Source organism: Brachyhypopomus gauderio, chromosome 4, assembly GCF_052324685.1.
Source record: "Brachyhypopomus gauderio isolate BG-103 chromosome 4, BGAUD_0.2, whole genome shotgun sequence".
Taxonomy (NCBI): Eukaryota; Metazoa; Chordata; class Actinopteri; order Gymnotiformes; family Hypopomidae; genus Brachyhypopomus; species Brachyhypopomus gauderio.
The window spans coordinates 1702769-1716098 of NC_135214.1; the positions used below are offsets into that span (position 1 = coordinate 1702769).

At 41.4% G+C, this 13330-nt stretch overlaps 2 protein-coding genes and 1 long non-coding RNA gene across 3 annotated transcripts in view; 1 reads left to right on the forward strand and 2 right to left on the reverse strand.

Annotated features, from left to right (window-relative positions):
- The window catches only part of LOC143511766 (uncharacterized), a 44784-nt gene that overhangs the window by 15471 nt on the left and 15983 nt on the right, over window positions 1-13330 (reverse strand). The gene's annotated exons all lie outside the window — the stretch shown is intronic.
- LOC143511764 (uncharacterized) lies at window positions 8200-10223 on the forward strand. The gene is made up of 2 exons (XR_013130252.1): window positions 8200-8723; window positions 8955-10223. It is a non-coding gene; the product is annotated as an uncharacterized LOC143511764 (long non-coding RNA).
- LOC143511763 (uncharacterized) lies at window positions 9299-11443 on the reverse strand. The gene is made up of 2 exons (XM_077001391.1): window positions 11258-11443; window positions 9299-10639 (listed from the first exon to the last, which is right to left on the reverse strand). The coding sequence occupies exons 1-2, from the start codon at window positions 11377-11379 to the stop codon at window positions 9430-9432; spliced, it is 1332 nt and encodes a 443-aa protein (XP_076857506.1). The 5' UTR covers window positions 11380-11443; the 3' UTR covers window positions 9299-9429.

Consider the following 13330-nt stretch of genomic DNA (forward strand, 5'->3'; position numbering starts at 1 on the left):
ACTGGGTGATTACAGTTTAATAATTTATAACATGCTTAGGAGTAGCTTAATCATAAAAACGATGTCTGCCTTGCATATATATTTACTTTATTTATAAATAAAGTAAATATATTTATACTTTATTTTACACAATACGGGCTTTATTACAATGTGTGTGTGTAAATGGTATCTTAATAGTTGTAATTTCAATGCATCACCTCTAAGTGTCGCTAATTGACGAAAACACATTAGAAACATGCATACGCCTGAAGTGAAAGTGTCGTGGGCATCCACTGGGACGTGGGCTCACAGCGCTGGACCGTGTGGTTCTACTGGCACTCGCCAGAGATCAGCTGCTCTACCATTGGCACCCTGTTCCCTTTACAGATAAGAGCAGGTTCACACTAAGCACATGTGACAGACAGCCATGTGAATGAGTCTGGAGATGTCATGGAGAATGTTTTCCTGTCTGCAACATCAGGCATGGCCAGCTTGGTGGGGGGGTCTGTGCTGGTCTGGGGAGGCATGTCCTTGGACGGTCACACAAACCTCCAAATGACAGCCTACGATGCACTGGCTGCTGTTAGTTGGTGGAATTAAATCCTCAGAGCCACTGTCAGACCTTATGCTGGTGCAGAGGGACCTGGGTTCCTCCTGGTGAGGGACAATGTCTGGCTTCATGTGGCCAGAATGTGTGGGAAGTTCGTGGATGATGAATGCATTGATGCCATTGGCTGTCCCTCATTCTCCCAAACCCAACTAAGAACCTTTGGAACGTTATTTGTCAATGCATCTGTCAAATAATGCTACAGACTGTCCAGGAGCTCAGAGATGCCCTCATCCAGCTCTGAGAGGAAATCATCCAGGAACCCATGTGTCATCTCATCAGGAGCATGTTCAGATGTTGTAAGGTGTGCATACAGATGTGTGGGAGCAATACACATTAGCTACTGAGTCTCATTATGAGTTGTGTTAAAATTCAAATTAGGCCAGCCTGTGTGATTTTGAACCCAGCCCTGAGTGGGTTGATGATTTTGATGTTCACTGACCATTGTTACATTATTTTGCTCTCAATGAAGTACACCGTTTATATATTTTGTTCATCAGGATTCAATGTATGATTTATGTATGAATTTGTAAGAGGAGGAACCAGTTTTTATCATGATATTCATTCTTTCCGGTTGCTAAGTTCTAAGAATGTATGTCAATACTTTTTCTTTGAGTTTCCTAATTTCATTGCCACCACAACAACAACTGGCAATGCAAACACATACAACAGTCATTAATACAGTGTCCATTAAAATGACTCAACAGTGGAAACAACATTCTGATGGTGTGAAGGTGTTCAACACACCAATCAAGTCTTCTCTTGATTTCTCCAATGTGAAGCTGATTATGTAACAAATCAGATCCTGGCACACAAGATGGATCCATTTGCAGGTAAATGTAATTTAATGAGGGCTAAAAGTGGATCCAAAGAAAGCCGGGTCAGAACCAGACAGCCAGATGTCAACTGAGAAGGGGTACAATAGCACCCGGCAAAAGGAGAGTTGTAAACAAACCAGAGATAAAAACACAAGACTACACACAGAACAAGGTTGGATAACTGTTTGGTATACAGACTACAAGAGTGGCAATTCTCCGCACTGAACGCTAGGTGGTACAGCCTTAATGAGTAATCTGATTAAGCAATAAGCAGCAGGTAGAGAGGTAGCCATGGTAACCTCAGTTTGCTGGGGAGGAGGAAGAGAAGGAACTGCTTACAGATTATATTTCTTCCAAACAATTCAGTAGACAACTCCTGCAGTAATGCATGAGAATGAATGGGTGATCACAATTGATCCTTTTGAAACAGTTATTTTAGTTGCTGTGGTAATAAATATACACATAGCTCACCTAGCATGTTTGCAGACTACAGTATACTGTTATTATCTGAAGGGGCATTTATCACAGTCTTGTGGAGCACGTCTGTGATGTTTTTCTCACATCTGTTGAAGATTCTTAAAGAGGGATGTGTGTTTAGCACTGTGGTGGGGGATTCTGAAGTGTTTAAGTGTAATATTACTGTTTCACATGTAGGAAGTAACTGCTTTATTTCCAGTGTTTGGAACGTTATTTTAAAAAAGTAATTAGTTATAGTTACTCACTACTTGTTCAAAAAAGTAACTGAGTTAGTAACTGAATTACTCTATAATAAAAGTAACTCGTTACCAGGGAAACTATTTGCATTACAGTAAAAAAAAAGTTATATGCCAATGAATAAGGATTTTTTGAAAAAGCAGTTTTCACAGTCAGTTGAAATGAATAGATCATAAAGGTGTTTAACTTTTGACATTTATTGCACATCAACAGACCAGTGCAGGATAAAATCCTTTAAAATCCCAAATCCCCCCCAAAAAAGTAAACAGTTACACTATATAAAGTGCATTTACATCTATCAAATAAAATTAAATTCTCTCAACCTGAGACAACTGGTTTGTTCACAACAGAAGTAAACTTAACAATAAAACCTCTATTCTTAATTAAATAAATCAAATACCCAGTCTGGTAGACATTCAGGAACTTCAAGTATTTTCTTAAATAATGTTTATATCGCCTTGAAAACGCTCATTTTTCCTCGGCTTGCTCCTGACTCGCCATTTATGCCTCTTCTCCGTTTGTGTCGTGTGCTTCGGCGCGCGTGTAAAAATGCTGGCTCTGATTGGCTACCATAACGCTGCCTTAGCCAATCGCTTACTGACTTGTTAAGACATGTGTTACACCGAGAACTGTGACCTATCGAGATCTGTTACTCCTAGGGTTGCCACTTGGGGGGGGGGGGGGGGGGAAAAAAAAGACAGATTTAAAGTGTGCAGAAACAGTCTAAATAGTCGTTTGAACTAACCTAGTGAAAACCGGGACATTAAATGATTTTTTTTGCCGGGACCGAATATTAAATAAAAGGAAAACCGGGACAAACCAGGACAGGCCAGGAAAACCGGGACAGCGACGTGAAAACCGGGACAGTCCCGGGAAAACCGGGACAGGTGGCAACACTAGTTACTCCTCACTAGTCTGGGCAGCGGTCCGCTCGGATTACTGTTAGTATATCAATATATAGTAACGCACCGCTTTTAATGATCAGTAAAGTCAACGGCGTTGTAACGACAGGAAAAGTAATTAATTATATTATCCCGTTACCCAGCAAACAATCCCATTTGGGCCCATTTTGGGTTTCCTTTGGGCAGTGAGGGATAGGGCTTGCCCACTGATAACCTCATGATGGCACACAATAGTTTAGCCCACTCTGGGCCTGTGCCCATTAGCCCACTTATGGCCATTGCAGGTAAAATGTGGGCAGTGCACCATAGGGCTTGCCCACTGATAACCTCATGAGGGCACACAATAGTTTAGCCCACTCTGGGCCCGTGCCCATTAGCCCACTTATGGCCATTACAGGTAAAATGTGGGCAGTGCACCATAGGGCTTGCCCACTGATAACCTCATGAGGGCACACAATAGTTTAGCCCACTCTGGGCCCGTGCCCATTAGCCCACTTATGGCCATTACAGTGGCCATTCCCACACTGCTAGCTATACAGTTACAGTGAAACAACACAAACCAACCGATAGGCTGAACCTAGAAAATACACCACAAATTGCATCAGAGGGAAATAACATTGCTTTAAGTCATGCTAACAAGTACTGAGGAATTTCTTTTCCATTGGCACACACACAATACGGTGCATCCTGACAGAACCACACATCAGCACCAACAGAACTCAAATGAAAGGTGGTGATTTTAGATCAATGCAATGCCAGGTTGACGGGTTCTAAACATGCTTTAGAGAAATGACAAAAGATCAAATAAAAAGTACATATAATATAAAAAATACAGCAAACAAAATATTATATAATTACAAATAAAATATACTATTTTAAAAGCAAAATAGAAATTTAGTAAAAGCTTAAACAAAGCTGAGTGCAGATAAAATAATAGCAATGTAATTGAAGTCCTCACAGAATAAAAAGGTTTGTCTTCTCTAATGTATTTCAATCACCAAAAACCCTGAAGGTTGTCTGGTAGAGAGTCCCAGAGTTTAGTAACGGTAACTGTGTTGTTTTAGGTCAGAAAGAAAGTGAATGAGTGAATGATCCAACACTCCCCTCTAGTGGCCAGTCTTTGAGTTTGCTGATTTTCGTTTTTTTTTGCTGACGGCGTCACGTATGGTAATAGTACTGTATGTGTGATTCAGCTATACAGTACTTTGGCTTTTGGAGCTGAATGTGTTCCAGTCTGCTAAGCACTGTCCACGTATCAACACTGTTCAAGTGCTTTTTTTCAGGTAGCTACATGCTGAATAATGTTGAGCAGCTGAAACTCTGTTATGTGTCTGTCCTGGTTCCAACATCCGCATTCCACTGATGATCTCATCTTTAAAGACCATGATGACATCATCCACCAGCACTGCTGGATGGGATTGTGGACGCGTTTATCAGCATATCAGCAGTGCCGAGAGTGCTGCTCCCGCGGTGACACGTGTTGGGGTTTCAGTTCATTTCATTTTGTGCTTTTGATCAGTTGATTCTGTTGTGCTGTGTCTTCAGCCCTTTTTGACCAGTTTATACCGACTTTCTGACTGCTGCTTGGAATCATGTGTACAAAATGGCTTGACTGTTCTGTGTGTCTTAGACATGGTGGTGGTGGTGGTGGTGGTGTGTGTGTGTGTGGGGGGGGGGGTGTATTGTGAGTAGTCTGAGAGACGTAGAAATGGGAGTCTTTTGGATGGGGGGGGGGGGGGGGTTATATTGGGCTTCTGTCCTACCGGGACGAAGTCGTAACAACCCTGAGGTTTAAATAAATGTAGTGAGGTAAAATACCTGTTCCTAGGCTCTGCCAATTAGAACTGGTGAATTACTACCTTGGAGCCGACTGATTTCCTTTGAACCATCCTTCACCTCAGGCGGCACGAAGCTGCGTCACGGCTGCAGAATAATCATCTCTCCTATAACACGTATCCAGTGGCGTGCACAGACATTTTGGGGGGCAGGTGCTCGGGGGGGGGGGGGGGGGGGGGCACATTTTAGCGCAAATAAAAAAAACTACAAGCACACGTTGAATGAAATTTGACTTTTATTTGTAACATTCTCTAAACGTGAGTTTTCAATGGGAAAAAGTCACGCAGCCAACTGATATAATTCATATCCAATATTAACTATATGCAGTCATGTCCTTCAGTTAACTTCTGTTTACCCTCCACTGTCTGCAGGCCTTGTTGCATATATTTTCCAATTTAAATCAATATAGGCCTACAATTAAGACAGTAAAAAGACCAAAAATTAGGAGAAGGAGTTAAAGGCTACTGAGTGTTTTCATTACATGAATGCAGATGGGCATTTTTCACAGGTAATGGGGAACTTCCCGTTTCTTCTTTCACAAATGAATGTGTTAATTTATGTTGCCTAACAAAACCTATACAACAGTACGTTCAGCTTAACACATAGATTTGCAAACTCTACCTTAATTATTTGTATGTGGTCGTCCTCACGTTATCTATCATTGATTTGGGCTAGAGCGACTAGTTTATTAGGTGCGTATCTGGTGTGACAAAGGAAGAGAGAGGTCGAGTGTGTGCGAGGTCGTGGCGCATTGTTTTTAATCGCTCAGGTTTTCAAAAGATCATTTCAAACCGACCTCAGTAAAATGATAAAAAAAAAAAAAAAAAAACCCCGAAGTTTCAAAAGGGCACTTTCGTTGATAAAGGGCAGAGTTGGTGGTGCTTTAGCACCACCTGATGTCTATGTGTGCACGCCATTGCACATATCACATGGAAACATCTCTCCTATAACACGAAATAACATACGCATGAAGGTGTGTGGCAAGCAGGCCCAAGTATGTCTCAGCCTGCAGGAAGGCGGAGTATGCAGTACGTTAACATTTTAATGTTAGCGAACATTGTGAATAGACTATTAGATCTGAATACAATTCTTAGATGGCAAAGCTGCTCCTTGACAGCTTTAAATGCACGTGTAACAACCAGAGAGATACGGCCTCTGGTAACAACCCGTAGTTAGTCATGAATGTAAATCAGTGATCGGTTTGGTTTTACCCATTTACCATAGACACTGCAGAAATTATATTTAATGTTAAAGCTTAAATTTAAACTTGAGTGCGACTCTTGATCTTGATCCCTGCTCCCCTCACTTTACTGTACAGACTTTAGTTCGTATGCAGACTCAGAGAGTAGTTTAATCCTGAAATTAAGACTGCTGAGTATTAGATCCCTGTAATCTAAAGCATTGCTTGTTAATGAAATGATTACCGATCATAATCTATGCATGCTTTGCTTGACGGAAACCTTGACCCGACCAGACGACTATATGGCCCTAAACGAAGCTTCTCCCTCTGGCTTAGTGTTGTGTCGTTCGCGAACGATTCGTTCAAATGAACGAAACATTTGAGTGAACGAACTGAATCGAATCACTTCCTCAGCTGATTCGTTCCTTTTTCAGTTCAGTAATTGAGCTCAGCAGCGACCGTGCAGGCCGGCAGGGGAACTGCAGTGTGGTCTGTGAATCACCTAAGCACCCGCGAATCTGGAGGTGGAGACATTCATTGTGAGGGAACAGCACATGCTCAGTGATTCGTTCAGTGATTCGTTCACTGTACCGAGGGCTCTCGTTAACTCTCTGATTCGTTCATGAACTGAAAGCTCTCGTTCATTCTCTGATTCGTTCACTGAACGTACTGTCACCCAGAGAACTGTTGCTAAGGAGGTGATTCACGTTTGCGCTGCCACTCACTCACATTTTCTTTTTGATTGCACATTTAAGTTGATATTTTCATCTGAATGTACAGTTTTTATCTTAATGTTGCTCTTAATTTAATATTTATTTTGCACTCAGTTGTAGGTTAGTTCATACTTATTTTTTGTATTATGTTACAGTGATCCTGTGACACTTTGCACTTCAGCTTTTGTGAATTCACTCTTTCACGGGTTTTTATAAGATATTAATGGGAAAAATAATTCGCGGGTCTTCATTTTTTTGCCGGTTGTCTGCGGAATTCGATCGGCGGAATATATATATATATATTATGATTTTTTAAATGACAAAATCAACACAAAAAGTTTTAATTCTAACAATTAACAAGGAGTGTTATAAATAATAAAATAGTACGAATGACAGTAAATAGTGCATATTTACTCTCTGAAACGAGAAACAGCATCACTTGCCTGAGATGCTACTCGCCTACATGAGATTGTATACAACACGACTCGTTGCTCACTGGACAAGCAAACATGCACAGAACAGTGTGGGAATGGTTATTAAGTGAATGGGACAAGTTTATGTAAAGGTGTGGGGAGGGTTTATAAAGCCTTAATATAGTGTATTTACTTAAATAAATATACCGTTTCTATTTTCGGTTATTGCGGGTAGTTCTGGAATCTCCAGAATGCGATAAAGGAGGGATTACTGTATTTGTAATGTAATTTATATTTCCTATAATAAACCTGACATTTAGTTGCAAATTTTTTATTTATAAATGTTCTACAACACTCTCGTCTCCTGGTCCATGAGGCCGTGAACTAAACTGAAACATTCAGCCGTGTATCAGTTAAGGCTGGATACTTTATAAGGCTGGATAATTTGACTGTCTTCACACGCCACACATCCGATTTCTCACGCCGAAAAAAATCTAATTTACCTCTGATCCACATTTATGATTCAATGAGTTACTAGTTCGCTCTGGCGCCAACCACTGGTGATCGATCGCGATATAATATAATGCATTTTACACCCCCCCGGCCAACAATTTACACTCGTCACTGAACGAATCTTTTGAACAAATCTTTTTAGTGAACTGATTTTAATGATTCAGTTCATCTAAAAGAACTGTTTTGCCCATCACTACTCTTCAGCATAGTTTAGACTTGGTCTTTGGCATTAACATATCCAGTTTAGTAATTCTCCCTCAGAGTGAGGCCGTTTCTGATCAGTCTCATAACATACGAGTTGCGTTTGAACGACGATATTCATCGGCCGCCCTGCTACCACATTAAGCGAACTGTAACACCCAGCAGCATAGCGCACACTGATACTGATATTTTACAGGGTCTGACACACATTGATCCACCTGTAGCTCCGGAAGGACTAGAGCGTTTCACCGAGCACGTCGAGACTTCCCTTCGTACAGCTCTAGACATGCGTCATTACGATATAAGAGAGTCAGAGAAGAATCCGCTTGTTAAGTGTGACGACACGCGTGACGTTTCAGCCGCTTCCGGGTCCAAACAAACAAGGATGGCGGAGCCTGTAAACCTGTTTACGATAACTTCGTTCTTTAGTGAGGCACCATTGAGGGTTAAAAAAGGTCTAAACTCTTTCAACTCCAATAGAGTACTAAGTGTATCTGTTCTCCCAGGTGGTATATTTAGGGGTAGAGTCCAGGCGTCCATGAAAAAGACGATTTACGAGGTTGAGGTGAGTTGAGGTGAATTGAGGTTGAGGTGTGGTGACTGAAGTGAGTATGGGTCAAATAACGTTTAATACAGGTACACGTTGAGGGTCAGGCAGTGAGGTACAGCAGCTGCGTTTGCCCAATCGGTAAAGACAAGTGCCATCATATGGCAGCCTTGTTGATTTGGGTGGAGAAAAACGTGTCCCGCACCGATGTAGAATGCGTGTGGAAAAGGGCGAAGACACCGAAAACGGACGAAATTGCAGCCAAGAGAGTATCTGAGATGGCCCCATCCACATCACGAGGTTAGTAAATAATTTGCAATTGATGTCAATGTTGCATGGTTTATTAGCTTAACGCTATGCAGTTTTAAGTTGCGGTTTCCAAACCTGGAAATCTTACCCCCCTTCCTTATTCAAAACACTGCTTGGCCAGTACAACCTCAAAGAAGGATCTAAAGTAAGTTGTGGGTCTTCATGAATATTTCAACTTAAGTTATGTGTATCTAAGAGTAAGTGACTGTGTTTTTATTAAAGGCATGTGATTGGGGAATCCTACATGAGTCGCGGGCAAAGCAGCAGTACACAGCGGACGCTGGTGTGGTGATCCAGGAGAGGGGATTGTTCCTGTCTGACAGTGGTCTACTTGGTGGATCTCCAGATGGGACAGTGTCTGATGACTGCATCATTGAGGTGAAATGCCCATGGTCCGCCAGAACTAAGACTGTCCAGCAGGCAGCAGAGAGTAAGAGAGACTTTTTTCTAGAGCTGGATGAAGAGACAAGTTCCCTCAAACTAAAACAAACTCACCACTATTGGCATCAGATCCAAGGCAACCTACATCTGAATGTACATTTACCTGAATGTAAAAAAGACAAACATTTTAATCTGGTTTTACTTTTTTAATAAAGGTTTTCTGCAAAGTTGTGTAAATCATTCTTCAGTCACAATAATTGTAAACATGTTTTAATTTGCCACTGTCCTGCTAACTGATTTACATACATCAGATATTTCATTGAATTTCACGGAGAATTGGGGTTTGCAAATTTGTAAGACACACACATACTTTCAGTATCTTGTTAACATTTTTCCTGTACTGGTAAGGGATGTGGTCCAAAATGCAAAACAGTTTCAGCCTCTGAATAGACCGCTCCACATGTATCCTTGCACAGGAGATAAGTCTGTTATTGTTTACTTCCTCCTGTGTAAACTGTCCGTTGAGCAAGAAAGACGGGGTGTTAAGAAGAACTCCCTCTGGCAAAATGTCCCGAATTGTGAAGCCCTTGTCTGCAATAACCAGATCACCTGCTTGTAGATGTTGGAGAAGTCCACTGTCAGCTGTTATTGACTTGTCTGAGGCGCTCCCACCGTACAGGTTACTGGCAAAAGTAATCACACCATTGGGAGCCACACCAATTAGAGCCTTTAGCGTGGTCCGTCCTTTGTAGTGGCTGTACAAATGACACTGTGTGTCAAGCCTCTCTGTGTTGGAGACAGCAACCTCTGTGCAGTCAAGGACTATTCTACAGTTAGGAAAAGGTCGGAAGCAGTCTGGCAGCGAAGTCTGATTCTTGGCCGTGGAGGGGATGTTTTCAAGTAGACCGACATACAAAATATCATACAGAGCACAGATGATGGTGGTAAAGATGTTAGTTACAGTTGCTGTGCTACAATTAAACCTTGTTGCAAGGTCTACATGGCCACAATTCAATTTAAGCTTCATCAAAGTAAGGAGTAACTGATCAATAAGGGGCATAATTTGGACAGTCCAATCAGAATGATACTGTAGCTCAAATCTAGAAAGAAGTGCTTCCAAAAAAAATACTGTGGCAGCATCAGGTAATCCAGTGTAGTATTGGACTTTGTTAGGATGGGAGGAAATCTGACTGAAAGAAAAGGTTTGCTTTTGTTTCTCCAACTGTTCTTTCAATTTTTTGTTCTCTTCTCTAAGCATGTCATTCTCAACCTCAAGCATGACAAGACTTGGTTGGGATGTAGTAGGGGTTTGTGGGGTTGCCATGTCAGCTGTGTGTCCTGTGTCTGTTGCATCATCACTGGAAGGGACAATCTGCTTCTTCTGCTTAGGGGGATTGCTGGGGTGGTCAGGAAAATGAAAAGCCTTTCCCTGGTTCCAAGCGAATCGCGAAGGTCCAGCAGCTTTGCCATTGGGAAAGTGCCAACTACACACCCTGGAGTTGCAGTTTGGGGTGAAGTTTTCACGTCTGTAAAAGAAGAAAAAATTATCATTAATCATTAGTCACAGCTTACTTGGGTTCCTCTAACAAAGTGCTAAAGAAATAAGGACCTTATAAAATTGTGTGTGTATATATATATATTGCAATAAAATGTGAGAATTATGTATGGTAAGTGTACGGCAGTAATAAACTAATGGAAACGGGCTAAGCAGTAATGTATATGCATACTGAAAAAGGTAAATATAGGATGCAACAGTAGCATCAGCTGTATTTTTGCTTGGTATTTTTACGGACACTCCTGATCAGCTAACCGTTGTGTGTGTATCCATACAATATATCAAGGATATCCAAAAAGATATCCTGGTGTTGCCTTTTACGAGCTAGCTAATCTAGCTAGTGTTAGCGCCACTAGCTAAGTTAACCAGAGCTATCTTTACTTTAGTTTTACTTTAGCTGGACAACAAATAAAACAAAACAAGAACTAAAATATCTGTATGTGGCAAGAAACATTGTATTAAACCCATAGCTAGAATATCAAGCAATCCAAAAAGGGGCAAGTTGGCTTTTTTTTCTCTGTGGGGTTAGCTAGCTAGCATTAGCGCCCACGGAGGCACTGTCAAGATTTTTTTTAGAAATAGAACTTACCTTATCAACTGCACCCATTTTCTTCTCTCTTTCTCATTGCAAGGAAAGCGGTAGAAAGACAAAAGGGTCGTTGTTTTAGACTCGGATCTGTTAAAACAGCAGGGCACACAGCACTGCGGCATATTAAGGGACTCAATGCAGCGAGTGTTTGGACCCGGACGTGACGTTTCGCAAAGATGATGCGTCACAGCTTAACAACCCCATAGCACCATGGTACAATGAGCACACGCGTAGTCTCAAACGAGCCACGCAGATCCTGGAGCGTAAATGGCGAAATTCAAAATTAGAAGTGTTTAGACTATCATGGAAAAGCTGCCTTATTGAATATAAGCATAGGCGGAGCCAAAGCAGGGGCCGGGGTGGCACTGGACCCCCTGAATTCTGATTGGCCACCCCAAGTGCCCCCCCAGATGACTGACATGTAATCGCATCGCACATCTTGTTGAGAACCTGTTGCGTTTTGTAATCGGTAATAATACTCAATGCTCAATTTCATTTAACACATGCAAGCAGCAGGCACGACGGAGAAATCTTTTCCAAACGAACGTGTTGTGCCAAATTCCGAGTCCCCTCGTTTGCACACGCATAAAGACGCTACAGATGATATTCCGGAGTAACAGTGATTTTAACTTAGTTCATTGAGCACTCTAGTTTTGTCCTAACTAGATATTTAGTCATAATACTGCTGTAATACTGCGATGTCGTGGTCAGAGGTGAACTTCGGTATAGCCCAGTGTTTTTCAAACTTTTTTTCTGGTGACCCACATTTTGTCCATGATTTTTCACGCGACCCAGCCAAGTTGTTGACGGGGAGGGGGGGGGGGGGGGGGGGGGGGGGGGGTGGCGAGTTTAAGTATTAAATCGCGATCGATCGCCAAGTATTAACGCCTCCGCCGTTCGCGCGCTACGGTCACTCGCGAAAGTATAATCCATTAATATAATAATTTATTAAATATATTAACATTTATTTTTTTGCGACCCTTTTTTTTTGGCTCGCGACCCATCCAAGGGTCGCGACCCATAGTTTGAAAAACCCTGGTATAGCCAGTGTTTATTTAAAATAATTTACACCCTTGAGCCAGTGTGGCTTTGGATATAGATAATGCAGTTTGCTGTGATGGATAATTAAATCCTAGCTCTTATTTATGTATAGAAACATAAATCGACAATATAATCTGTAGCGTCTTTATGCGGATAAACGAGGGTTGTCGGAATGCCCCACAACACCGGCTGAAAGCAAAAAGTGTCGCACGTGAAATGTTACAAGCACCGTTCAGAAACTGATCAGGGGTGATTTTCCCAAAATGTTCTTAGTGCTAAGTAGGCTACTTCGTAACCTCGTATGAAAAGTAGCTACTTAGTGTTAAGAATGTTTTGGGAAACTCACCCCAGTTCAGTAGATATATGCAATAGGATTGTAAGATATGCCAGAAGTAGCACATCTGTGTTTTTACTTTTACATGTTGTACATTTTGCACATTGTTAAAAAACTGCAAATTTCATACACAAATCTGATCTCCTGCGTGCTTATGATGTACTTGATATGAAAAGTATAACATTTACAGATTTTGATTGCAATTGAATGCTTTTCGTAAATATACATTGTCATAGTCTATGGACCCCCAAAAATAGCTTTGGCCACCCTCTGGCCACCCCAAGGATAAAAGTCTAGCTCTGCCACTGAATATAAACATACCCTCCATAAGGCAAAATCCTACTTATCGGCCCTAATAGAAAAACATAAAAACAATTCAGGACTCCTATTTAAAATTGTTTCCAGCCTTATGAGGAATCATGAACAAATCAATTCACAAATTCCACTAGAGTGCAGCAGTAACAATTTTATGAAATTCTTTAATGATAAGATTGATAAAATTAGGGAAAAAATTTGTAGTGCTATCTCAGAGCCTGTCAACATGCAAATGCACCTTGACAGCTGTCTGGTCAGCTCTTATGCCCTATTAGAGTCCTTCTCCCCAATTGGTCGTGAGGAGCTTATTTCACTGGTGGAATCTGCTAAGCCCTCCACATGCATACTAGATGACATACCAACCCATCTACTTAAAGAATTAC

Excerpts from the sequence above, each read along its gene's own strand:
- LOC143511763 (XM_077001391.1), bottom strand. The coding sequence starts at position 11,379 with ATGCCGCAGTGCTGTGTGCCCTGCTGTTTTAACAGATCCGAGTCTAAA. Across the intron at positions 10,640-11,257 it reads AAATGGGTGCAGTTGATAAG|ACGTGAAAACTTCACCCCAA; the intron begins GTAAGTTCTATT and ends CTTCTTTTACAG.